General features: G+C 46.6%; 2 protein-coding genes across 5 annotated transcripts in view; one reads left to right on the top strand and one right to left on the bottom strand.

Moving 5' to 3' along the window:
* Positions 1-538: 538 nt before the first annotated feature.
* Positions 539-25,422, top strand: GAMT (guanidinoacetate N-methyltransferase). 4 transcript variants are annotated; one of them, XR_014028792.1, is made up of 8 exons: positions 539-1,162; positions 7,712-7,857; positions 9,139-9,202; positions 10,854-10,921; positions 14,096-14,206; positions 14,566-15,316; positions 23,217-24,267; positions 24,366-25,422. XR_014028792.1 is itself a non-coding variant. In XM_081346730.1 (6 exons), the coding sequence occupies exons 1-6, from the start codon at positions 994-996 to the stop codon at positions 14,701-14,703; spliced, it is 696 nt and encodes a 231-aa protein (XP_081202856.1). In that variant the 5' UTR covers positions 539-993; the 3' UTR covers positions 14,704-17,371. The 4 variants fall into 4 exon arrangements, 1 of the variants encoding a protein (XP_081202856.1); XR_014028793.1 differs by having other exon boundaries at positions 14,566-17,111; XR_014028794.1 differs by lacking the exons at positions 23,217-24,267; positions 24,366-25,422 and adding an exon at positions 11,655-11,826 and having other exon boundaries at positions 14,566-14,588.
* NDUFS7 (NADH:ubiquinone oxidoreductase core subunit S7) overlaps positions 18,454-26,952 on the bottom strand; it is a 21,009-nt gene continuing 12,510 nt past the window's right edge. The window contains exons 7-8 of the mRNA XM_081346731.1: positions 22,472-22,560; positions 18,454-18,703 (exon numbers count right to left, since the gene is read on the bottom strand). Coding sequence (XP_081202857.1) covers positions 18,606-18,703; positions 22,472-22,560 — 187 coding nt within the window. The 3' untranslated portion in view covers positions 18,454-18,605. The remainder of the gene's footprint in view (positions 18,704-22,471; positions 22,561-26,952) is intronic.

Here is a 26,952-nt window from a genome sequence, read left to right as displayed (position 1 = left end):
ATTATTATTATTATTATTATTATTATTATTATTATTATTATTATTATTATTATTATTATTATTTAGAAGGGACCTTGGAGGTCATCTAGTCCAACCCCATGCTAAGGCAGGAAACCCTATACCATTTCAGACAAATGAGTGTCCAGTCTCTTCTTAAAAACATCCAGTGTTGGAGCATTCACCGCCTCTGGAGGCAGGTTGTTCCACTGGTTAATTGTTCTGTCAGGAAGTTTCTCCTTAGTTCTAGGTTGCTTCTCTCCTTGACTAGTTTCCATCCGTTGCTTCTTGTCCTGCTTTCAGGTGCTTTGGAGAATAGCTTGACTCCCTCTTCTTTGGGGAAGCCCCTCAGATATTGGAACACTGCTATCATGTCACCCCTCGTCCGTCTCTTCGTTAAACTACACATACCCAATTCCAGCAACCGTTCCCTATATGTTTTGGCCTCCAGCCCCCTAATCATCTTTGTTGCTCTTCTCTGTACCCTTTCTAGAGTCTCGACATCTTTTTTACATTGTGGTGACCAAAACTGGATGCCGTATTCCAAGTGTGGCCTTCCCAAGGCATTGTAAAGTGATATTAACACCTCACGTGACCTTGATTCTACCCCTCTGTGAATGCAGCCGATTTCATTTGTCTCAAATGGTATAATAGGGTCTCCTGCTTGAACAGGGGGTTGGACTAGAAGACCTCCAAGGTCCCTTCCAACTCTTGTTCTTCTGTTTTTCTGCTTTATCCCAGCCAATAGCAATAGCCACTCAAGCTATTGACGATCTGCAATTGTTCCGTTTCTCCAGAAGATGTCCCCTTCTCCTGCCCCACTTCCAAGTGGGAATTGCAAACTCCCCCCCTTCCCCTGTTAACTCCCCTTTGCTCTCTCAGCTCCCCCCTCTCCCGCTCCACCCCCTGAGCTATTTCAAGCTAAACAGAAGCCCAGCAGCTCCAGCCTCTTCCCACCCTTCTCTCCCCTTCCATCCCTGGCTTAGACCTTCCGGCATGGCTTGTCCCATCTTTTTGGAAGGGGAAACCTGTAAGGCTTCTTGGAAGGCAGCCGCTGCAGGCTACAATCCAGCAGACACTCACTTGGAAATCATGGGAAAGCCGGTAATGGAGCGCTGGGAAAGCCCCTACATGCATGCCTTGGCCAGCGTGGCTGCTTCACAAGGTAAGCTCAACCCCCGGAAGGTCTTCTGCAGCCTCCATACAGGTAGGCCTCGGCTCACGACCAAAACAACTGAGAGCAAAATTTCTGTGGCTAAGCAAAACATTTGCCAAGTGAGTTTCCAGCCGTTTTATGACCTTCCTTGCCACAGTTAGGTAGCCACAGAAGGAATTAGGTATCAGCACCTTTGCCTGGCTAATAAAATTCTAATGTTGTAGTTTTAAAAAGTATTAACGTGGAATTTTGGAAAGCACGGTGATCTTTTTCCCATCATTGACAAAAATGTCCGTGGTTGGGCCTAGGTCTGTATATATTGCTGGAATTGGGTATGTCTAGTTTAATGAAGATAGGGACACGGCGGCTCAGTGCATTAGGACGCTGAGCTTGTCGATCAGAAGGTCGGCAGTTTGGCGGGTCGAATCCCGAGTGCCGCGTAGCAGAGTGAGCGCCTGTTACTCGTCCCAGCTTCTGCCAACCTAGCAGTTCGAAAGCACGTAAAAATGCAAGTAGAAAAATAGGGACCACTCCGGTGGGAAGGTAACAGTGTTCCGTGCACCTTTGGCATCTAGTCATGCCGGCCACATGACCACAGAGACGTCCTCAGACAAGTGCTGGCTCTTCGGCTTTGAAACGGAGATGAGCACCGTCCCCTAGAGTCGGAAACAACTGGCACGCATGTGCGGGGGAACCTTTACCTTTACCTAGTTTAATGAAGAGAAGGACGAGGGGTGACATGATAGCAGTGTTCCAATATCTCAGGGGCTGCCCCAAAGAAGAGGCAGTCAAGCTATTTTCCAAAGTGCCTGAGGGCAGGACAAGAAGCAACGGATGGAAACTAATCAAGGAGAGAAGCAACCTAGAACTAAGGAGAAACTTCCTGACAGTTAGAACAATTAACCGGTGGAACAACCTGCCTCCAGAAGTTGTGAATGCTCCAACAGTGGAAGTTGAGAGACTGGACAGCCATTTGTCTGAAATGGTATGGGGTTTCCTGCCTGAGCAGGGGGTTGGACTAGATGACCTCCAAGGTCCTTCCCAACTTGTATTATTATTATTATTAGCCAGCACACCATTTTTTTTACACACTCCACTTTGACACACATTGTCATCCTTGCTCAGTTTGTCTGCCTATGTGTTTGCTGAAAGCAGATTTATTACAGATGGTCCTCAGCTTATGGCCAGAATGGAGCCCAGAATTTCTGTGACTAAGAGAAACATTTGCAAAGTGATTTGCCCCATTTTACGACCTTTCGTGCCACAGTTGTTAAGTGAATCACTGCAGTTGTTAAGTTACCCACAGGGCTGTTAAAGTGAATCGGGCTTCCCCATTGACTTTGCAGGCCAGAAGGTCGCAAAACGTGATCACATGACCCCGGGGCCCTGCAACCGTCATAAATACATGCCAGTTGCTAAGCATCTGAATTTTGATCAAGTAACCAGGGGGATGCTGCAGCGGTCGTAAGTGTGAAAAACGGCCATATGTCACTTTTTTTCCAGTGCAATTGTAATTTGTAATCACTAAATGAACTGTTGTAAGTCGAGGATTTACCTGGATCACCTCATCTTTGTCTTAGCTCCTGGCGCTTAATTTCCTGGACTTGCTACATCCTACCCCTTTTCTGCACTTTGCATGACATTCCTTAACCTGATAGGGAATAGGGTGATTGGTAGGGACATAAGAGATATTCTTGGGGTCTTTTGCTCTTAGAATAGAATAGAGCTGGAAGGGATCTTGGAGGTCTTCTAGTCCAGCCCTCCGCTCAAGCAGGAGAACCTACACCATCTCAGACAAGTCCAGTCTCTACTTAAAAACCTCCAGTGATGGAGCGCCCACGGTGTCTGGAGGCAAGCCGTTCCACTGGTTAATTGTCCTCACTGTTAGGAACTTTCTCCTTAATTCCAGGTTGCTTCTCACTTTGGTCAGTTTGCATCCGTTGCTTCTTGTCCTGCCCTCCGGTGCTTTGGAGAATAATAATGCGCTCGTGACCTCTTGCCTGGACTACTGCAATGCTCTTTACATGGGGCTTCCCTTGAAGACCACTCGGAGGCTCCAACTGGTACAGAATGCGGCCGCGAGAGTTGTCTTGGGAGTTTCCCGGTACTCCCATGTTACACCTTTGCTCCGCGAGCTGCATTGGTTACCAGTTGTCTTCCGGGTGAGATTCAAGGTTTTGGTTATGATCTTCAAGTCCTTACATGGCATGGGTCCGGGGTACCTCGGGGACCATCTGCTACCGGCGTCAACTTCCCTCCGCCCTGTGCGTTCCCACAGAGAGGGCCTCCTCAGGGTGCCTCCGGTCAGAGAATGTCGGCTGGTGGCCCCCAGGGGGAGGGCCTTCTCTGTGGGCGCTCCGGCTCTATGGAACCAACTGCCGGTTGAACTCCGGATGGCACCGGACCTTCGCTCCTTCTGGCGCAGTCTGAAGACCCATTTCTTTGAACAAGCTGGTCTGGCCTGAGGGGGGACGTTAGGGTTTTTTAATGGGTTTCTTATATTATTGTTTTTTATCTGGGCACTTGTTTAATTCCCTTTTAATTTTTGTATTTGCTATTTATATATGCCCTGTTCACCGCCCTGAGTCCTTCGGGAGAAGGGCGGTATACAAATTTAATAAAATGAAATGAAATGAAATTTGACCTCCTCTTCCTTGTGGCAGCCCCTCAGGTACTGGAAAAGTGTTATTATGTCACCCCTATTTGGTCAAAAAGTTCCCCACCACCCACCCCATAACCATGGATGCTGACACCCATCGGAGTCAAGTTCCTGGCCTCAGCAGCCTTCCCGTTCTCTGCCCTGCAACCGAGATAAGAATAGCTCTGTGGTGAAAAGTCTCTCCAGAAAGGCTGGGGAATGGGTGGGTGTTTCAGGGGTCTCGCCCTTTGCTGACAGCTGCAGGCTGAGGCTCAAGATAAGGGCTGCTGCCTTGCTGAGGCAAAGGTCTCTTCCAACCTCTTAAGACACCGGCTTTCTGCAAAATGGCGACCAGGCTTAAGCATACACAGCAGCCTGAGGAGGAGACGGTTCCATAGGAATTGCAGAAAATGTCTGTGTGTGTGTTGTGTGTGTGTGTGTGTGTGTGTGAGAGAGAGAGAGAGAGAGAGAGGTATATGTAGTCCTCAACTTACAGCAGCTCGTTTAGTGACCGTTCAAAGTTACATCACTGAAAAAAAGTGACTTATGACCAGTTTTCACACTTAGGACTGTTGCAGCATTCCCCCAGGGTCACGTGATTAAAATTTCAGACGCTTGGCAACTGGCTCATATTTATGACAGTCGCAGTGTTCCCGGGGTCATGTGATCCCCTTTTGTGACCAGCGAAGTCGGTGGGGAAGCCCGATTCACTTAACAACTGTGTAACTAACTTAACAACTGCCTCGATTCCCTCACCTACCGTGGCAAGAAAGGTCGTAAAATGGGGCAAAGCGCGGTTAACAAAGGTCTCGCTTAGCAGCATAACGTTTGGGCTCAGTTGTGGTCGTAAGTCAAGGACTTACCTGTAATGGAGTAATGGAGAAAAGGGTTCAGCCCCTGGTTCAGAATAGGAGCTTATACTGCAGAAAGCAAGAACGTAGGTAGAGTTTCCTTTTACCGGATTTATTGCACCAGGATCGGCAATTGGATTGCCTTCCGGTTAGAATAAAAGTTTCCTCCTGGGTTGCAAGTCGTTCCACTGGTTAATTGTCCTCCCTTAATTCCAGGTTGCTTCTCTCCTTGATTAGTTTCCATCCATTGTTTCTTGTCCTTCCTCTTTGTGGCAATCCCTCAAATACCGAAATGTTGCTATCATGTCACCCCTAGTTTTTCTTTTCTCTACACTAGCCATGCCCAGTTCTGCAAGCGTTCTTCATATGTTTTAGTCTCTGGGCCTTTAATCATCTTAGTTGCTCTTCTTTGCACTTTTTCCAAAGTCTCAACATCTTTTTTGTAATGTGGTGACCAAAACGGGATGCAGTATTCCAGGTGTGGCCTTACTAAGGCTTTATAGGTAAAGGTAAAGGTTCCCCCACTCATGCGTGCTAGTCGTTTCCGACTCTAGGGGCCAGTGCTCATCTCCGTTTCAAAGCCGAAGAGCCAGCGCTTGTTCGAGGATGTCTCCGTGGTCATGTGGCCGGCATGACTAGATGCCAAAGGCGCACGGAACGCTGTTACCTTCCCACCGGAGTGGTCCCTATTTTTCTACTTGCATTTTTACATGCTTTCAAACTGCTAGGTTGGCAGAAGCTGGGACGAGTAACAGGCGCTCACTCTGTTACGCGGCACTCGGGATTCGACCCGCCAAACTGCCGATCTTCTGATCGACAAGCTCAGCGTCCTAACCCACTGAGCCACCGCGTCCCTTTATAAAGAGGTACTAATACTTCATGTGATTTTGATTCTATGCCTCTCTGTATACAACCAAGGATTGTATTAGCTTTTTTGACTGCTGCCGCACACCACTGGCTCATGTTTAAATGATCGTCCACTAGGACTCCAAGGTCCCTCTCACAGTTACTGTTTTTGAGCCAGGTTTCGCCAAATCTGTACTTAAACCTTTGGTTTTTTTTCCTGCCCAGGCGTAAAATCTTGCTTTTCTCCACATTAAATACCATTTTGTTGGATAGGGCCCATTGTTCAAGTCTGTCAAGATCCATTTAGTGTCATCTGCAGATTTGATGAGTTCCCCTTCTGTTCCCTCATCTACGTCATCTACAGGTAGTTCTCGACTTAACATCCATTCATTTAGTGATCATTTAAAGTTACAACGCCACTGGAAAAACTGACTTATGACCATGGTCGTAAGTGGTGGCACAGTGGTTAAGAGTGCAGTACTGCAGGCTTAATCATGTGAAAGTTGGACCATAAGAAAGGCCGAGCGCCAAAGAATTGAGGCCTTTGAACTAGGGTGCTGGAGAAGACTCCTGCGAGTCCCTTGGACTGCAAGGCGATCAAACCGGTCAGTCCTAGAGGAGATCAACCCTGACTGCTCTTTAGAAGGCCAGATCCTGAAGCTAAAACTCAAATCCTTTGGCCACCTAATGAGAAGGAAGGACTCACTGGAGAAGAGCCTAATGCTGGGAAAGATTGAGGGCAAGAGAAGAAGGGGACGACAGAGAATGAGGTGGCTGGATGGAGTCACTGAAGCAGGAGGCGTGAGCTTAAATCGACTCCAGAAGATGGTAGAGGACAGGAAGGCCTGGAGGAACGTTGTCCATAGGGTCGCGATGGGTCGGACACGACTTCGCAGCTAACAAACAAACAAAACTGCAGGCTACTTCCGCTGACTGCCATCTGCCAGCAGTTCGATCCCCAAATCATAAAAAGGCTATTATTCCCCACCCCTGATGTAGGTGGACGTGAACAGGGCCATGACAGTAACGTATCTGACTTTGCGTTAAGCTTGGAAGATACTTTACAAAGCTTAGTTAGCAGCACCTCGCCAGCCATGCTGGGTTATTTTTTAAAAAAACAGGGCTAAATATGGCTTGCACACGGAGTGGGAAGTCCAGAAGTGGCTGGATGCGCAAACCACTTTTGCACCAAGAGATACACAGTTGTATCCACCAAGTCACCAGGAGCTGAGCCTGACACCCAGTACAGGTGGTCCTCGACTTATGAGCACAACTGAACCCAACATTTCTGTTGCTAAGGTAGAAAGTTGTTCAGTGGGTTTCGCCACATTTTATGACCTTCCTTGCCACAGTTGTTACGTGAATCACTGCAGCTGTTAACACCACAGTTGTTAAGTGAATCTGGCTTCCCCATGGACTTTGCTTGCCAGAAGGCCGCAAAAGGGGATCACATGACACACACCCCGGGACCCAGCAACCATCATAAATATGAGTCAGTTGCCAAGCATCTGAATTTTGATCATGTGACTCTAGGGACGCTGCAAGGGTTGTGTGAAAAATGGTCGTCAGTCTTGGATGCCAGATTTTTAGGACTACAGGCTTACAACTTCTCATTTAATGACTGTTCTAAGTTACAACGGCAAGTGACTGATGACCGTTTTTCACACAGCCCTTGCACATTAAGCCCTGTTTTTGTTTTTAAATAACCCAGCATGGCTGGCAAGGTGCTGCTAACTAAGCTTTGTAAAGTCTCCTCCAAGCTGAACTCGGATAAGTTACTTCATTTGTCTCTTTCTGCCAGACTAGGCTGCAGTTCTCTGGTTCCTTTCCAAGAATTAACCTGATCTGACCTTTCTTACGTTTTTGGGTTTTTTTAGGATAAGAAACAGATTCAAGAAAGATAGAAATTCTGCTTTATGAACAGGGGCTCCAGTAATCCAATTCTGAAAGAGACTGAATTTTCTTGTTTTCTTCCTTTTATGCCCAAGAGAGTCAAGGCGGGACCATCTTGAGTTTCTTTCTAACCTTTTCTTGAGAGAAATAACGTGTTTGTAAATTTTCTGGGACATAGTTTCTCCAAGATCATCTCTGTGGTCTAGCTAACGAGATGTAAACCGCTCAGGGCCTCTTTAGATAGCGAGATGGGCAGCATATAAATTCAATCAGTCATTCAATCAATCAATCAATCAATCAATCAATCAATCAATCATATCTTCCTTTCAGGAGGCCGGGTGCTGGAGGTCGGCTTTGGCCTGGCCATTGCTGCCATCAAAATCGAAGAGTTTGACATCAAGGAGCATTGGATCATCGAATGCAACGAAGGAGTCTTCCAGAGGCTGCAGGAATGGGCGAAAACACAGCTTCACAAGGTTGGGGCAGAGGGGCCTGGCGAGAGAGAGGGCACGAATGCCCAGCAGGAAACGAAGCACCGCCCACCTGCTATGATGTCATCGTGCAAATCATGTAGATGACATCATGCAGGTTATTTCCAGGGTTCTATCCGAATGCATGATGGGAAAGGGGAGCAGGGGCCCAAGAGCAGTGAATGGGGAAGGGAAGTGAGGTAACCATGTCCATACGTTGGTGGTTTCAAGCTGGGCAGTGTGAACAGGCGGAGGGGGTAATGGTACGTGAGAAAGGCCTTGGGAGACAGGAGAGAGAGCACCAGACTGGACAATGGGGTATAGCAGGTCTCTCTGACCCACAGAATGAGGGAGGGCATGGGAAGCATTTTAGAAGGGATTCTCCTTAGTTTTCCAGAGAGTAAAAGTAAAGGAGGGGAGAGACAGTTTGTTAAAGTGTCAGCCTAGAAACCAGGAGACGGTGAGTTCTAGTCCCGCCTTAGGCATGAACGACAGCTGGATAGCTTTGGGCCAATCAGCAGGAGACTGAGTTCTAGTCCCGTCTTAGGCATGAAAGACAGCTGGATAACTTAGGGCCAATCAGCAGGAGACTGTGAGTTCTAGTCCCGCCTTAGGCATGAAAGACAGCTGGATAACTTTGGGTCAATCAGCAGGAGACTGTGAGTTCTAGTCCCGCCTTAGGCATGAAAGACAGCTGGATAACTGGGTCAATCAGCAGGAGACTGTGAGTTCTAGTCCTGCCTTAGGCATGAAGGATGGTTGAGTGACTTTGGGTCAATCTTTCTCTCTCTCAGCTCAACCCACCTCACAGGGTTGTTGTGAGGAAATTGGAGGGGGAAGGAGTACTAGGTATGCTGTTCGCTGCCTCGAGTTGCTTAGAAAGTAATAGACAGGATAAAAATCTAATAAATAAAAATACTTTCAGTCTTGCCAAATTCTTTTAATGCAACCTTACAATAAATAAAAAGTTAGAACTCCTGGTGGTGTTTCTTGCCTGGACTACCTCACAGGGCTAACAGTGGGCGACTTCAAGCCCTGAAGGAATTGTGTTCCTGCCAGGGAGGACTCAGGTCTGAGTCTGGATTGCTGAGAGCCATGATCTGAAGGCTATATTTCCTTATTTTCTATTTTTCCCCTCATTTACTTGCATTGCAAATATTTTATTTTTATTTTTACGAAGACACTGTTGCCCTTACAATACGAGCATGTTTTTCCGGCATCACAGCTTGCCTCTCCATTGATTGCATTCTATCTCCTCCTTGACCCTCCCCCCACCCCCACCCCCAGGTTGTCCCATTGAAAGGGTTGTGGGAAGATGTCGCACCAACCTTGCCGGATGAACATTTTAACGGTAAGCAACAGGGTTGCCTCCATTTCTCTGGGTAATTGTTTCCCAACTTTAGCAATTTTACGACCTGTGGACTTCAACTCCCAGAATCCCTGGGTTTACAGCAGGGGTGGGCAAACGTGGCAACTTTATGACCTGTGGACTTCAACTCCCAGAATTCCTGAGCCAGGAACTCTGGGAGTTGAAGTCCACAGGTCATAAAGTTGCCAAAGTCGCCCACCCATGGATTACAAGTGCTTTTGAGCTCTTGATCTAGCCCAGGGCTTTTCAACCTTTTCACCCATTGTGCCACTTTTAGGATATGGCAACATCCGAGTACCACTTCGCCTAAGCAAGGTGTCAAAAACTTGATGACCCCCACCCTCCAAAAAAAGTAAAAAGTGATGAAGTACAGGTAGTCCTCGACTTACAATTCGCTTAGTGACTGTTCAAAGTTACAATGGCACTGAAAAAAGTTCCCCTCAAGCCACAGCCGAGCAAGACATGTGCCTGCCCGCCCAGCGGCGCTCTTCTTCCTGTCCGAGGTTTTCATTGTTGTGAGCATTTCTGTTGAGGATTGGCAGCGAGGGTGGGGTGGGGGGGTGTTTGGTTTTTATTCCCCCCCCCCCTCTGCTGGGTGGTTGCAGCAGGTTTTGGTCATTTCACATGACCCTGGGACACTGTGACTGTCATAAATATGAATCACTTGCCAAGCATCTGAATGTAAATCACAAGACCCTGGAGATGCTGCAACATTCCAGCTGATCGGCACTTCTTCTGGGCTCAGCAGAAGCACCAGGATCAGCGCCGAGCTCCAGCTGGAGACTGGCGCTTCCACTGAGCCCTGACAGCCCTGCAGTTCCAGCCGTCTGTCGCTCAGGCTTGTGCGGTGCTACCACTGGTTCAGCTCATTCCCCTCCCCCGTTACCACTTTTCTAGGATGGCCGTGTACCACCTGACAGGTGCCAATGTACCACAGGTGGTACCCATACCACTGGTTGAAAAGGCCTCATCTAGCAGATAAAAGATAGGATAGGATAGGATAGGATAGGATAGGATAGGATAGGATAGAATAGAATAGAATAGAATAGAATAGAATAGAATAGAATAGAATAGAATAGAATAATAGAATAGAATAGCAGAGTTGGAAGGGACCTTGTGTAGGTCATCTAGTCCAACCCCCTGCCCAAGCAGGAGTCCCTACACCAGGGGTAGGCAACCTTGGCTCTTTAATGACTCGTGGGCTTCAATTCCCAGAATTCCTCAGCCAGCCATGCTGAGGAGAAAGGGAGAGGTTTCCACGCTGAGCCATGCTGGCTCAGGAATTCTGGGAGTTGAAGTCCAAGAGTCATAAAAGAGCCAAGGTTGCCTACCCCCGCCCTACACCATTTCTGACAGATGGCAGTCCAGTCTCTTGAAAGCCTCCAGTGATGAAGCACCAACAACATCTGAAGGCAGTCTATGACAGCGCGTTGACACAGGCAAACTGGACTGAAGACAAAGATGGCTCCTCCCATGTTCCTGAGTTTTGGCCACGGTGGCTGGGGCTCATGGGTTGGAGGAAAACCTCCAGAAGTTCATTTGGGGAGCACCCCATTCCCAGACGGTGAAAAACGATCATGATACCATAATGCATTTCTTTCTTGAGATCCAAAGATCTGTTTCTCACATGCAGGAATTCTCTACGATACGTACCCCTTGTCAGAAGATACCTGGCACACCCATCAGTTTGACTTCATCAAGGTGAGATCGGCACCACTGAAAGTTTACCCCTGTTCATCTGACTGAGAACGCTGGGGATTGTCGTCGCGCAACATACCTGGGGTGAGGTCTGATGGGGAAAGCTGCTTTTAAGGGTTGAAGGTAGAAAAAGAGCAATTTAGAAAGTTGGGCCAGCTAGAGTGGACACGCTCTGGATCCCATCCGTTAAGCAGTGCTATTTTTCCGGGATTCCTGGGGTCACCTAGCTTGCTAATGAAACATTTGCAAGAAAACCACTAAGCTTAGAGAGCAGCAAAGATCCAAAGGTGAGCTCACCTGGATCGAGTTTTTATCTGTTTTTCAGCTTGGGAGGTTTTTTCCCCCCCCACTCCTAGTTAAGGAAACAGCAACAGGGCCCGTTTCAGGTTTACGACAGCGGTTGTGTACCAAGGAGCAAATGGTCAAACCTGTTTGCCTCTCCTGGAGGACGTGGCCTAACCTTTGTCCAAAGGAAGGAATGCGGTGCGCCTGAGTTCAGCCAGCTGCACCTTGTTGCTCGGGCCTACCTGAAGGCTGTCCCTGTTCGGTCCTGGCTCTCGTTTGCCGAGGCTGACTGGGAGTGTCCCTGCTCCTGCTTTGAGGAAGACAAGGAATATGGGTCTCTTTGGGGCCAAGAGAGGAGCTAGAACAGCCTTTCTAGTACGGTTTCGCAAGAGGTTGTTATTGTTATTGCAACAGCAATCGCACTTAATTAAGACTTATTACCGCTTCACAGGGCTTTTTACAGCCCTCTCGAAGCGGTTTACAGAGTCAGCATCTTCACACAAACACACACCCGAACAATCTGGATCCTCATTTTACCGACCCTGGAAGGATGGAAGACTGAGTCAACCTTGAGCCGGTCAGGATTGAACTGTTAAATTGCCGGCAGCCGGCAGGCAGCCAAAGTAAGCCTGCAGTACTGCATTCGGAAATAAAACAGATTTTCAGAGTTTGCGATACTGAGGCGGGCAGCAGTGGGCCTGTTGACGTGTCACGACTTGGCTGGGGTTGGGTGGGAAGAAAAAAAAGGATGGCGTAGGTTAGAAGTGAGTCACACAGGGAAACTTGTGTGTTTTGTGAGTTTTATTTGGGGGGTTTTCCTGAAATTTGTAAATCATTTCAAGGGTTCTCCCACTGGTCTTCCAAAAGATTGAGGAAGGCTGGGTATGATCAACTGATCCGGAGGCATGACGCTTGGCACTGTGCCCTCCCATAAATCCCACTTAGGCTGGCCAAAGGCAAAGTGCCATGGGCACTGCAGTCCATCAGCTCCATAGGAGACCCGGCTGATTCTCTCCTGCTTGCCACGATGTAATTTTTTTTTTCAGCCCCCTCCTCATTCAGGGCAGTCAGTTTGCCATGGATTGTACCTCCTTGCCGTACCTGTATTTTGCCCTCTGGGGGCACCCATACCCCAACTTCTCCTTCAAACTGCTCTGTATCTCCAGATGTGGCCAGGGGTACCTGCATGACCGAAGCCAGGATGGCGGCCACAACTGTGGGATAAAAGCTGTTCTTTTTTTTACCTGCACTGAGAAAAGTCAGGCTGGCAATCACAAACATGTGATCAACAGTACTTTTTAATGTGCACTGTAATTGCAGAGTTGTGGCACCATTTTGACTTTTTTTGATGCCTTTGAACGCTTGGCTAGGAAAAAAGGTGCGATCAAATAAGTCACAATGGCAACGGCGGCTGTGTCATTGGTGCCTTACCCTTTTTTTACGTGTGTCATGATTACATGATTGTAGTTGCAATCTTGACTTTTTTGACCTTTGGGTCCAAAAAAAAAAAGATGGGGTCAACAAAGTCAAAATGGCAATCCTGAGAATATGATTGAAAGGCCAATCTGGTTCGGGAGCAGAACCCCACTTTCCAAGGGTCAGGCAGCTCCCCAAACCAAGAAAGACATGTTGAGATTCTTTTTAGCAGCTTCCTTTATGGTTCCTGTCTATGCACAGAAATCTTGCCAAACAAAAGCAAACTCCTTGAATTCCATTGACTCTTTGTTGTTGTTAGTTGCGAAGTCGTGTCCGACCCATCGTGACCCCATGGACAACGTTCCTCCAGGCCTTCCTGTCTGTCCTCTACCATCTTCTGGGGTCCATTTAAACTCACGCCTACTGCTTCAGTAGGCCACCTCATTCTCTGTCGTCCGCTTCTTCTCTTGCCCTCGATCTTTCCCAGCATTAGGCTCTTCTCCAGTGAGTCCTTCCTTCTCATTAGGTGGCCAAAGGATTTGAGTTTCAACTTCAGGATCTGGCCTTCTAAAGAGCAGTCAGGGTTGATCTCCTCTAGGACTGACCGGTTTGATCGCCTTGCAGTCCAAGGGACTCGCAGGAGTCTTCTCCAGCACCATAGTTCAAAGGCTTCAATTCTTTGGTGCTCGGCCTTTCTTATGGTCCAACTTTCACAGCCATACACTGCAACTGGGAAGACCATGGCCTTGACTATTCACACTTTTGTTGGCAGGGTGATCTCTGCTTTTTAGTGTGCTGTCTAGATTTGCCATGGCTTTCCTCCCCAGGAGCAAGCGTCTTTTAATTTCTTGCCTGCAGTCCCTGTCTGCGGTGATCTTGGAGCCCAGGAAAATAAAATCTGTCACTACCTCTATTTCTTCCCCATCTATTTGCCAGGAATTGAGAGGGCTGGACGCCATGATCTTGGTTTTCTTAATGTTAAGTTTCAACTTAATGTTTAGTTTCAACCCCATGGATAGTACCATTGACTCTTATCTAGCACCAATTTATGCTGGGGAAACGTTAGGGAGGCGTCGTCTTCACCCTCTTTCTCCCACATAAACTATATGAACTGTCTCTTGCTCCTCTGGAATGCAGTCCCTCCCTCTGGGAATCCAGACTACATTCCACCACACCAAGCAACAGATTCTGGGACATTCCCTATCTATAGGAGAAGGACAGGCAGAGCCTGGGGGTGCAATCAACAGAGGAATCAGCCTGGAGTTATTACATTCCCACAAGCGGTCTAAATTCAACCCCTCTTGAATTCCGTTGACTCTGATCTAGCACCAATTTAGCACTGACCGTTAGTTGACCAGATTCTTGCGTACAGGCATGAACAATAAATCTACTTAACTGGAGTTTAATGTGTGGTCCTTATTCTTCACGCCTAACACTTTTCCCCCCCAAATGCCACTCCTCCTTTTCTCCCTGTAGGCTCACGCCCATCGCCTCCTGAAGCCAGGTGGGGTCTTCACCTACTGCAACCTGACTTCCTGGGGGGACCTGTTGAAGAGCAAGTATTCGGACATTGAAAGGATGTTTCAGGTGAGCGCCGGGAAAGGCTGCAGTGCAGGAGACTTCACTGAATGGACAACCCATCCCTAGTCCAGCACCTTCACCACCACAATGCACAATTACCCTGTGCTGCCATGTGGCTTGCAAGAAAACCTGCCGAATGTGCGGTGGCTTGCTTGAAGGAGAAACATGAGACGTTCTGTCCACTTCTGGGGACCTCTCCCTTCTCTTTTGGACTGCACTTGTGAGAATGCCACTGGCTTGAGAAAAAGTAGACTCTCCTTGCCTTGACAAGTCATGCAGACCCAGCCAGTTATGGTTTATTTAAACTGTGGCTTAGCGTGTTGCGTGAACACAGAGTAAATCTCCCTTTGATATTTTTTCCTTAGGAAACACAAGTTACCCACTTGGTTGAGGCTGGCTTTGAGTCTAAGAACATCCACACTACCGTTATGGACCTGATTCCTCCAGCTGATTGTAGATACTATGCCTTCCCCAAGATGATCGTGCCTGCCATCCTCAAATAGATCTCCCAGGGAGAAAGATCTCTCAGGATCAAACAAGAGATCGCTGTGTTGGCAAGAGACACCACCAGTCACAGGAAATGTTGTTCTCTCGTGCCAGACGGGAGAGGTGAAAACTAGTGTGTGAAAGAACCACTTTAGATAAGAGTTTTCCCTTGCTAAGAATTTATTTTAACCAGCGTTTTCAAAACTTTGTGTCAGAGCATGCGCTGTCTTATTGCGCTGAGGTAACCCAGGAGTAAATACAGTAAACAGCGGTTTGTAATTAAATGGTGGTTTATATTACACTATATCGACAAATATACACTGGAAATAAAATACATACATGTGGTGAAACAGCAAACTCCAATACACAGCAATTACAGCAATCAAACGGACGAGAAACTCCAGCAAAAAAGTTCCCTTTTATACTCAGACTCTTAAAGGGATACACACAACTGCTAAGTCATTCCTATTATTGCATCATCCACATTACATTACACCAGCTGGTTAGCCTTTAAATTATTACCTTGACACTTTGTGTCTTTCTCTCTCAGCCCTGTCCCTCCAAATAGGTCTGCAATCAACATCTGAACATCTGAGCTTTCACAAGTGCCTCATCTAGAGATGAGATGGGGTGAGCCTAACCATCTGTACGCGTGTCATAGAATCAAACCTTTCCTGAAAAACCAGAAAGATTTTAGTCCTTGCGATTCTGAATATAATGGAAACTGGCTGGGAATGAGACAAACCAGGTGGATGATAGGCAATCCTTGATTTGCAGGATCCAATCTGGGTCAGTCAGTGGGACCCAACATTTTATCTTCCAAGCTTGCGAACTCGTACTGGAGCCTATCTTCAGGGAACTTCTCTCTAGCAGAGAGTGTGAGAATAGGAATAGGAATTGAATTGAATTGAATTGAATTTGGAAGGGACCTTGGAGGTCTTCTGTTCCAACCCCCTGCTCAGGCAGGAAACCCTATACCATTTCAGACAAATGGCTGTCTAATCGCTTCTTAAAAACTTCCCAGTGTTAGAGCATTTACAACTTCTGGAGGCAAGTTGTTCCACTGATTAATTGTTCCCACTGTCAGAAAATTTCTCCTTCGTTCCAGGTTGCTTCTCTCCTTGATTAGAATTTCCATCCGTTGCTTCTTGTCCTGCCTTCAGGTGCTTTGGAGAATAGGTCGACTCCCTCTTCTTTGTGGCAACTCCTGAGATATTGGAAGGCTGCTGTCATGTCCCCCCTAGTCCTTCTCTTCATTAAACTAGACTTCTTTTCATTAAACTGTTGTTTTCATTAAACAAGATGTCATTAAACTAGATGTCATTAAACGAGACTTCATTACACTAGACTTCATTAAAGTAGACTTTAGGCCCGTAGTGGCGAACCTATGGCACGTGTGGCCACAGGTGGCACGCAGAGCCCTCTCTGTGGGCACGCATGCCATCGCGCCAGTCCTAGGCCTTCAGCTGGGTTTTATAAAACCTTTTCGCTTTAGGCCTCCACCGCCGTGTGCAAAAAAAAAAAAAGGTTCAATCAATCAATTTTAACTTCTCGTGGGGGGAAAAAAAGAACTCGCAAAGTTGGAATTGATTGAACTTTTTAGTCCCACCCAGTCTGCTAGTACACTGGAGCCATGCCCACTCAATGGGCCACACCCACCCAATGGGCCACGCCCACCCAGCACCCGATGATATATAAGTGGGTTTTGGGTTGCAGTTTGGGCACTCTAAAAGGTTCGCCACCACTGCTTTAGGCTGTTCTCTGTGTGGTATTTATATGATGCCTCTTGGATGTGGCTTTTTAGATGTTGATTAGGGTGTTGATGCTTAACAGCACACACTCTGCTAGAGAGATGTTCCCACAGGATGGGTTCCAGCAGTAGTGCAAAAGCTTGGAAGACAAAACCTCTGGTCCTGATGACCGACCCAGATTGGATCCTGAAGCATTATCCTGGGAAGCGTATATTCACCAATCCTAGTTTTATGACCCTAATGGATCTCTCCATATCATTTGGGGGAAAAGCAGATGCTGTCTTTTTAATCATGAGTTCTCAGAAAAAAGAAATCACATTACAGGCAGTCCTCGGCTTACAACGGTAATAATGAAGCTTGCCCATTGTGCCTGTAAGTCACGACGGTCGCACAGTGGGTTCACCCATGCAACTTTTATGATCTTTATTTTTTGCAGCAGTCGTTAAGTCAGCCCGTTGTTTGCTGTGGGGAGCTTTTGTCGAAAAAGGGAAGCAAAACGGCAGCGTTCAACAAAAACGTTGCAGGATGCTGCAAATGGCCATAAAACGCATCTCACTAGCTGAGCGCCCGAAACGAAGTCACGTGACCGTGGGATGGGAGAACCCTTGGAACCAGATTGTACCCACCTTTGGGGAGGTTCATTGTAACTTTGAATGGTTGCTAAGTGACCAGTTGTAAGTCGAGGAGCACCTGTACAATAATACAAAACTTGGCTTCTTGCTTTGGAATTAGTATTATAGAGAAAAGTGGCTGAACCAGGCTGATCTTTTCAACAAAGGCTAGGCTTTCTTAAGTTTGTAAAAGGGAGACCACTAGGAAATCCCAGAAGGGCAGGGTAGGCTGGGAAGTAAATAAAAATCCATCTCCGAAGAAGGCAATAGGTAACCCCTGCTACTGTATATTATGTTAACTAAAATGTAGTCTGAGTATGTCCATGTGTTCCCAGGACTCAACCTTGACTTGAGGAAAACTGTCTTACATGTGAACCCAGCCTGGTGGGTTAGTAATCATTTCATTCATTCATTCATCAGACAATCCGTCATTTCTATTCTGCCTTTATTATTTTTACAAATAACTCCAGGCAGCGAATATATCAAATTTTATCTGGCTTCTCCTAGTTCCTCAACAACTACCCTGTGAGGTGGGTTGGGCTGAGAGAATGACTGGCTCAAAGTCTCCCAGGTGGCTTTCATGGCTAAGGCGGGACTAGAACTCCAGATCTCTTGCTGATTGGCCCAAAGTCACCCAGCCAGCTCTCATGCCTAAAGTGGGATTAGAACTCAAAGTCCCCTGATGATTGGCCCAAGTTTTTCCAACTGGCTTTCATGGCTACCGTCCCTGGCTTTTTCGCCTGGTGCCTTAACCACTAGACCAGGGGTAGGCAACCTCGGCTCTTTTATGACTCATGGACTTCAACTCCCAGAATTCCTGAGTCAGCTATGCTGACTCAGGAATTCTGGGAGTTGAAGTCCATGAGTCATAAAAGAGCCGAGGTTGCCTACCCCTGCACTAGACCAAACTGGCTTTCTAATCATGTTTTATTCTTTTGGATTATATCTACTGCAAGCTAGTCCCTTGTAAATTGCTCCAAAAAAAATAAATCATGATTTGGCATGAGAAATGAACCTAGTCCAGGGGTAGGCAACCTTGGCTCTTTTATGACTTGTCGACTCCAACTTCCAGAATTCCTGAGCCAGCATGGCTGACTCAGGAATTCTGGGAGTTGAAGTCCACTTATCATAAAAGAGCCAAGGTTGCCTACCCCTGACCTAGTCAGATTAAGATTCAGTTTGCATTTAGCTTTCCAACTGTCTTAGGTTTAGCATTTGGAAAAAAAACCCTCCTAGCAACTCAGCCCAGGAAGTCACAAGTGCTACTTGTGCATCATCGGTTCTGGACTTTCTGCTCTCCTGTTTCCCTCCCCCCCCCCCGTTTTTTAAAGCGTATACTCCTCTTCCTCCTCCTCCCACCCACTTCCATACTGTGCTCAATATTTCCCAAGGAAAGAAATGGAAAGGGGAGACCACTCAAAGCACCAAACTCGTTTCTCCACATACAATCATTATAAGTTTATTGACAAGGTTTATACACAGCAGTTTTAACATGTGCGCTACAGCTACAGTTAGGGCGGCCATTTTTTTATCATGGCAGCTTGCAAAAGAAGCCCATTACTTCCTATACCAGATCTGGAGAGCTTTGGCTCGTTTAATCTTCCTCTGGAGCTGCAGGATCCCGTACAGGAGGGCCTCAGCAGTAGGAGGGCAGCCTGCAAGAGGCAAAACTTTAGAGGATCTCAGAAAGGTGGAGGGGGGGGAAGATCTTAAAACCCCCAGGCCACATGAAAGGGGTCTCCCTTTATCCAGCTCTCCATCATACTGTAAATTGCTCAGAGACGTAGAAAAGCCTCTAGAGCAGGGTTTTTCAACCAGTGGTACGGGTACCACTTGTGGTACACTGACACCTGGCAGGTGGTACGCGACTATCCTAGAAAAGTGGTAGCAGGGGAGGGGAATGAGCTGAACCGGTGGCAGCACCGCACAAGCCTGAGCGAGAGACGGCTGGAGCTGCAGGGCTGTCAGGGCTCAGCGAAAGCGCCAGGATCAGCGCTTCTTCAGGGCTGTCAGTGATCAGCGGAAGCGCCAGGATCAGCGCCAGGCTCCAGCTGGAGCTCGGCGCCGATCCTGGCGCTTCTGAGCCCAGAAGAAGCGCCGATCAGCTGCAATGTTGCAGCATCTCCAGGGTCTTGTGATTTACATTCAGATGCTTGGCGACTGATTCATTTTTCTGATGGTCACAGTGTCCCAGGATCATGCAAAGGGACCAAAACCTGCTGCAACCACCCAGCAGATGGGGGGAATAAAAACCAAACATCCCCCCCACCCCACCCCCGCTGCCAATCCTCAACAGAAATGCTCACAACAATGAAAACCTCAGACAGAAGGAAGAGCGCCGCCGGGCAGGCAGGCAGGTATCTTGCTCGGCTGTGGCTTGGGGGGCACTTTTTTCAGTGCCATTGTAGCTTCGAACAGTCACTAAGCGAACTGTTGTAAGTCGAGGACTACCTGTACTTCATCACTTTTTTTTTTGGGTCATCAAGTTTTTGACACCTTGCTAGGCGACTGGTGGTACTTGGATGTTGCCATATCCTAAAAGTGGTACAATGGGTGAAAAGTCTGAAAAGCCCTGCTCTAGAGTTGGCAACTATATCGGTCAGTGATGGCGAACCTTTTAGAGACCAAGTGCTCAAACTGCAACCCAAAACCCACTTATTTATCGCAAAGTGCCAACACGGCAATTTAATCTGAATACTGAGGTTTTAGTTTAGAAAAAAACCCCTCATACATTAACATCTTTTGTCTTAAAAGACAAACACCATAACAAAGCTTTCAATGATACAAACAACTTTTTTTAATGAAAGGTAAAAGTTTGCCTTTGGCATGCTTTTGAACAATTAATGTGATTATTTTTGCTGCTGTACGCATGCTGATAATTTGTCTAACCTTGGCTCATACTTTGTAAGTTTGAGAGCAACACGTGCAGCACTCAGGTCATCTGTTAGTCTGTTTCTGGTGTCAGATTTGATATGATTCAAAGCTGAAAACAGCGTGCTCGCTCTGGAGGCTTGCTTTGGCTAGGAAGGGGCTTGAGAAATGGCTTTTTCCTGCAAAAACTTAGCCAAAGAGCGAGGTGCGCGTGCCCACAGAGAGGGCTCCGAGTGCACACTTTGGCACGGGTGCCATAGGTTCGCCACCACTGATATAGGTAGCTCTCGACTTACAACCATTCCCAATACAGAAGAATATAATTATTTGTAGTTCAGTGTTGAAATGAGGGGTCCTTGGTGCTCACTGAGCTTGGTCGTTTTCTTGCAGACATTTCATGACCAAAGTAGGCAACATGATCAGTGCTAGCAAGGAGTGCTCAGAGCAAACCCTGCTCCCTTCTAGCACTGATGATGTTGCCCAATTTGGGTCATGAAAGGTCTGCAAGGAAACAACCAAACTCAGGGAGCACCAAGGATCCCTCATCACAACCATTTGTTTAGTGACCAAAGTTACAACAGCCCTGAAAAAAGGGACGTGCAACTAGTCCTGGCATTTACGACTATCATAGCATCTCCCCGATCAAAATTTGGGTGCTTGGCACAACTGGCCATGTATTTATGGGGTATTTATTCACATGATCGTTATTTGCGACCTTCCCAACTGGCTTCCAGCAAGCGACATCAGTGGGGGAAGCCAGATTTGCCTAACAGTATGTTTCACTTATCAACTGCAGTGACTCGCTTAACGACCAGGGCAAAAAAAGGGCTATAAAATCGGGCATATTTCTTAAGGGAAATTCTGATCTGAGTGGTGTTAAGTCAAGGGCTACCTGTAGGTCTGCAATATCAGTAGTCCTCGACTTATGACCAAAATTGAGACCAGAACTTCTGTTGCTAATGAGCAAGACAGTGGTTAAGTGAGCAGCACCTGGTTTTACAATCTTTTTTTTACCATGGTTGTTAAACAGATCACTGTCATTAAGCGAATCGTGCAGTTATTAAGCAAAGCTGGCTTCTCCCCCCCCCCCCCCCGGCTGACTTTGCTTGTCAAAGCAGGCTGGGAAGGTCGCAAATGGTAAAATAGAGGCCGGTTTCTCAGCCCGTTAAATTTTGGTTGCTTGGATGCTGCAATGGCTGAGGACAGATCAAAAGTCGCTTTTTTTCAGCGCTATTGTAACTTTGACCGGTTGTAAATTGTATTCCCTGTGACTTGTACATAATCACAGCACACAGCCAATCCCAGCTCTTTGCTTCCTCCTCCTGGTTGTCTGAATCTTGCAGCACATAAATGGGGCAGGAGAGCAAAGGTGAACATTTTCTAAACTCCTTGGGGAAGGGAAAGGTGGGGTGTTAAAGACCCCCTATCAATCTGCATTTTTTAAAAATGGTTGTAACAAAGGTTCCTGACAACTTACTTGCTGCCTATAACAGTAGTTCTCAGCCTTGGCAACTTTAAGATGTCTGGACTTCAACTCCCAGAATTCCCCAGCCAGCAATGCTGGCTGGGGAATTCTGGGAGTTGAAGTCCAGACATCTTAAAGTTGCCACGGCTGAGAAACCCTGATATATACTAAGCAGAAGAGTCACATACTCTATACAGGTAGTCCTCATCTTACAATAGTTCATTTAGTGACTCTTCAAAGTTACAACGGCACTGAAATAGGTGACTTATGACCATTTTTCAGAGCTACAACCTTTGCAACGTCCCCACAACCCTGCGATCAAAATTCCGGCGCTTGGCGACTGGTTCATGCTTGTGACTGTTGCTGTGTCTCAGGGGTCACGCGATCCCCTTTTGCAACCTTCTGACCAACAAAGTCAATGGGGGAAGCCAGATTCACTCAACAACCAGGTTATTCACTTACCAACCGCAGCGATTCACTTAACAACTGGGGCAAGAAAGGTCGTAAAATGGGACAAACCCCACTTAACCAATGTCTCACTTAACAACAGAGGTTTTGGGCTCCATTGTGGCTGCAAGTTGAGGGCCACCTGTATTATTGCTTCCAACATGCTTTCTGGAATTCCTTGCCAAGTATTGAAGTGAGGTCTGGATTCAGTGGTAGAATTCTACCGGTTCCGCAGAAGTGGTAGTTAAATTCTGCTGAGTTCGGAAAACCGGCTGAATGCACAGTTTCCGGAACTCCGTTCTAGGCCTCGGAGGCTGGGAGGAGGCTGTCCAGGCCTAGAACAGCCCGCCGGAAGTGTATGGATGCCACTTCTGGAAGTCCGTTGTAGGCCTCAGAGGCTGGGAGGACGCCGCCCAGGCCTAGAACAGCCCACCGGAAGTGCATGGATGCCACTTCCGGAAGTCTGTTCTAGGCCTCGGAGGCCCAGGCCCTGCATCCAATAAGAGAACCAGTTGTTCAGTTATTTGAATCCCACCACTGTCTGGATTCTAAGAGTTTTATCTGGACACACAAATGACCATCCCTTGTTCAGTTTGGGGAAGACAAACTAGGAAAAGAGCTCTTGATGCCTTTCCTTTACCTGGCACATAGATGTCCACGGGCACAATCCGGTCACAGCCCCGCACCACGGAATACGAATAGTGATAGTAACCTCCACCATTGGCACAGCTGAAGAAAACAAGAGGAACAGTGTTGGGATCATTGGAAAAGCAACCCTTTGCAATCGTGGAAGCCTGTTTCCTTCTGGACGACAGTCCACGATAAGGGTGGGGGCTCGGTTTCCGAGCACGTGGGTTGGCGTCCGAATGTTTTGTGACCAGGCTAGGTAACATCTTCAGCCGCGTTTAGGGGATGTTTGTGCCAGTGCTCTTTCGACCCATCTCAAGACCCTCACTCGACACACCCACATCGGAAACCTTTATAAACAGAAGAACACCGACACTGAAAGATGTTAAACTCTGCTGAAGATGTTACCTAGCCTGGTAACGAAATGTTCGGAAACCAACCCACAAGCTCGGAGAATGAACCTTCACCCTCATCCTACATCTGAGCTAAAGATATTCACCACTATTCCAAAGATGAGATGAGATGAGATGAGATGAGATGAGATGAGATGAGATTTATTGTTATTTTTTACTATGAGCATACTGGCCCACATTAAAAATGAAATTCTGTTGCCTGCTCTCAAAAGTGTGTGTGTGTGTGTGTGTGTGTGTTAATGAAATACTTGGATATACTTGGACATACATATAAATATACTAAATATACTAAAAATACTTGGATATAAGTATAAATATTAATCACTGTCCATTTTGAATACATAGCGGAAAGAAGAAACGAGAGTGGAATGAAACCATGACTGAATCCGGATGTTCTGCTTCAGATACCACAGAGCCCCCTCCGCCCAGAAGGTAACAAGGAAAACAGGTCGTGAAGAGGACAGGGTCGTGTCCCAGACAATCCTGCGGGCCCTGCTCAAGCAGCGCTTATGTGCCATGTCCTGGATGGAGGGGAGGGAACTGCCAATGATCTTTTCTGCCGTCCTCACCACTCCTGTCTGAAGCAGTGATGCTTCTAAACCAGACTGTGGTGCCGTATAGCAGGAGTCTCTCCATCGTCCCTCTGCAGAAAGTGGTCAGGACAGGGGAAAGAAGATGTGCTTTTCTCATGCAACGCAGAAAATCCAGGTGCTGCTGTCCCCGCTTCACCAGTGTCTCACTGTTGAGTGACCAAGCTAGTCTATGCGTTAGCTGCACACCCAGAAACTTAATGCTGCTAACCACCTCCACAGGTGAATCATTAATGTGTGGCTGTGCCTGCCTTTTCTGAAATCGACAATGTATTTCTTTCATTTTTCCTACGTTTAAAACGAGGCTGTTGCTGTTACGCCAGTTCACCAAAGCCTCTACTTCCCTGCGGTGAGCACCCTCACTGTCATCTTGAATAAGGCCCACTACTGTTGTATCATCCGCATACTTCACAATAAGGTTGGGGGCAAACCTGGCACAACAGTCAATGGGTCAATAGGATGAACAACAGCAGACCAGTTTTGACTTGTCGGCCCTGGGAGAACACAGCGGCACGGAACAGAAAAGGATTCTGGGAGTTGAAGTCCACACATCTTATAGTCACCAAGATTGAGCCAATTGGGGGTGGGAAGTGACAGGAAGAGCATCAGGAATCAACTTGAGAGTCCTACCATTATAACATGTCATCCATCACCCTGAAGGCCTTTTTTATTTTTAAAATTACAGAATAACAGAGTTGGAAGGGACTTCTCGTCCAACGCTCTGCTCAAGCAGGAGCCCCAATATGATTCTGGACAAATGACTGTCCAATCGCTTCTTTAAAACCTCCAGTTTTTAACTTCTGAAGGCAAGTCATTCTATTAATAGTTCTCACTGACAGCAAATTTCTTCTTAATTCTAGGTTGGATCTCTCTTTGATAATCTTACTTCTTGTCTTGCTCTCAGGTGCTTTGGAGAATAGCTTGACTGCCTCTTCTTTGGGGCAGCCCCTGAGATATTGGAAGACTGCTATCCTGTCCCCCCTCGTCCTTCTCTTCATTAAACTACACATACCCAATTCCAGCAACCGTTCCTTATATGTTTTAGCCTCCGGTCCCCCGATCATCTTTGTTGCTCTTCTCTGTACTCTTTCCAGAGTCTCAAAATCTTTTTTACATCGCGGTAACCAAAACTGGATGCAATATTCCAAGTGTAGTCTTGCTAGTTATTAAATTTAATTAAATTAAATTTAATTTTTTTTCAGGCTGAGGGCCATAAGGGATACACATTTTATATTTGATGTCAATCAGCACGTAAAGCCAATCACTAATTTAAATTCGTGGCCGGGGGATGGAGCTCTGGGGACTCTAAAAATTACCAAACAAAGGTACGGCTGAACCGCCGGGCTTATCCCTTTCTGCTGCCATTGATGGAGCCGTCTCAACAGGGAAATGTTTCCTGAAAAGCCAGCGATGACGACATGAAATGATTCCACCAGGACTGTCTTGAAAGCGGTCAATGAAAAGTGCAAAGATGCACTTGGCCTCTAACTCCATTAAAGTTAAACTTCAAACGTTTAACTTTTAATATCGATGCAAAATTAAAGCTGGAAAAGTATCTAAGTTGTTTGATGTCTTAAAGATGGAATGTTAAACTATAAAATATATTAAAAGTATTGACAAATGTAAGAAAACTACTTAATAACTGATGGATAACAATAAGAAATACATTTATTTAGATAAGAGATAATATGTATCAAAGGGAAAAAAGAGAGGAAATTCTGGTTATAACAAATTGGAGATTTGTAATAATATGTATTTGTACGAAATGGAACTATTGTAACCCAGACACCACGTTGCTTTTCAAAGATACTATTGTAATATTGGAAAAATCAATAAAAAAAATTATAAAAAAGTGCAAAGATGCAATGAACAGTGAAAGACGGTTCGCACAACGCATGTAAATGAACCAAGATTGAAGGGTCTAGTTTTAGCTCCAAGTAACTGATTTAAACTAATGTACACAAACATTACAAGCTAGACTCCAGCAGTATGTGGATCGAGAACTACCAGAAGTACAGGCAGGATTTCAAAGAGGCAGAGGAACTAGAGATCAAATTGCCAACATACGCTGGATCATGGAGAAAGCTAGAGAGTTCCAGAAAAACATCTACTTCTGCTTCATTGACTATGCTAAAGCCTTTGATTGTGTGGATCATAACAAACTCTGGCAAGTCCTTAAAGAGATGGGCATACCAGACCATCTTATTTGTCTCTTGAGAAATCTATATGCGGGCCAAGAAGCAACAGTGAGAACTGGACACGGAACCACTGATTGGTTCAAAATTGGGAAAGGAGTCCGGCAAGGCTGTATACTGTCGCCTTGCCTATTTAACTTATATGCAGAGCACAACATGAGAAAGGCAGGGCTAGATGAATCAAAAGTTGGAATTAAGATTGCCGGAAGAAACATCAACAACCTAAGATATGCAGATGATACCACTCTAATGGCAGAAAGTGAAGAGGAACTGAAGAGCCTCTTGATGTGGGTGAAGAAGGAGAGTGCAAAGGTTCGCTTGAAACTTAACATTAAGAAAACCAAGATCATGGCATCCGGCCCTCTCAATTCCTGGCAAACAGATGGGGAAGAAATGGAGGTAGTGACAGATTTTATTTTCCTGGGCTCCAAGATCACTGCAGATGGGGACTGTAGCCAAGAAATTAAAAGACGCTTGCTCCTGGGGAGGAAAGCCATGGCAAATCTAGACAGCACACTAAAAAGCAGAGATTACCCTGCCAACAAAAGTGCGTATAGTCAAGGCTATGGTCTTCCCAGTTGCAATGTATGGCAGTGAAAGTTGGACCATAAAAAAGGCTGAGCGCCAAAGAATTGAGGCCTTTGAACTATGGTGCTGGAGAAGACTCCTGCGAGTCCCTTGGACTGCAAGGCGATCAAACCGGTCAGTCCTAGAGGAGATCAACCCTGAAGGCCAGATCCTAAAGCTAAAACTCAAATCCTTTGGCCACCTAATGAGAAGGAAGGACTCACTGGAGAAGAGCCTAATGCTGGGAAAGGTTGAGGGCAAGAGAAGAAGGGGACGACAGAGAATGAGGTGGCTGGATGGAGTCACTGAAGCAGGAGGCGTGAGCTTAAATGGACTCCAGAAGATGGTAGAGGACAGGAAGGCCTGGAGGAACGTTGTCCATAGGGTCACGATGGGTCGGACACGACTTCACAACTAACAACAACACAAACACACGGATTTGGAATAAGCCAGCCTTCTCAGATGTGGGATAAATTCTAAGAAAATTGATGTTATCTAGATCTAGACACTCAAAAGTTTCCTTCAGTCAACCCTCCAAATCTCTCTGCAGTAGCACATACTCCCCCCACCTGCTATTTTTGGCCTCTAACTCTAACCCGCTGCCCCCCCCACACACACAAAAGCCCCAAAACAGTCTCCTTTGCAATGGCTGGGAAGACTTGTAATCTTGTTATTCCCAAATGACCAGAAATTCTGCACTGTAAGGAAATAAGGCTAAGTCGAGACACC

Source organism: Vipera berus (assembly GCF_964194415.1).
Source record: "Vipera berus genome assembly, chromosome: 1".
Classification (NCBI taxonomy): domain Eukaryota; kingdom Metazoa; phylum Chordata; class Lepidosauria; order Squamata; family Viperidae; genus Vipera; species Vipera berus.
The sequence above is the reverse complement of the archived record's forward strand: the minus strand, read 5'-3'. Positions and strand labels throughout refer to the sequence as shown.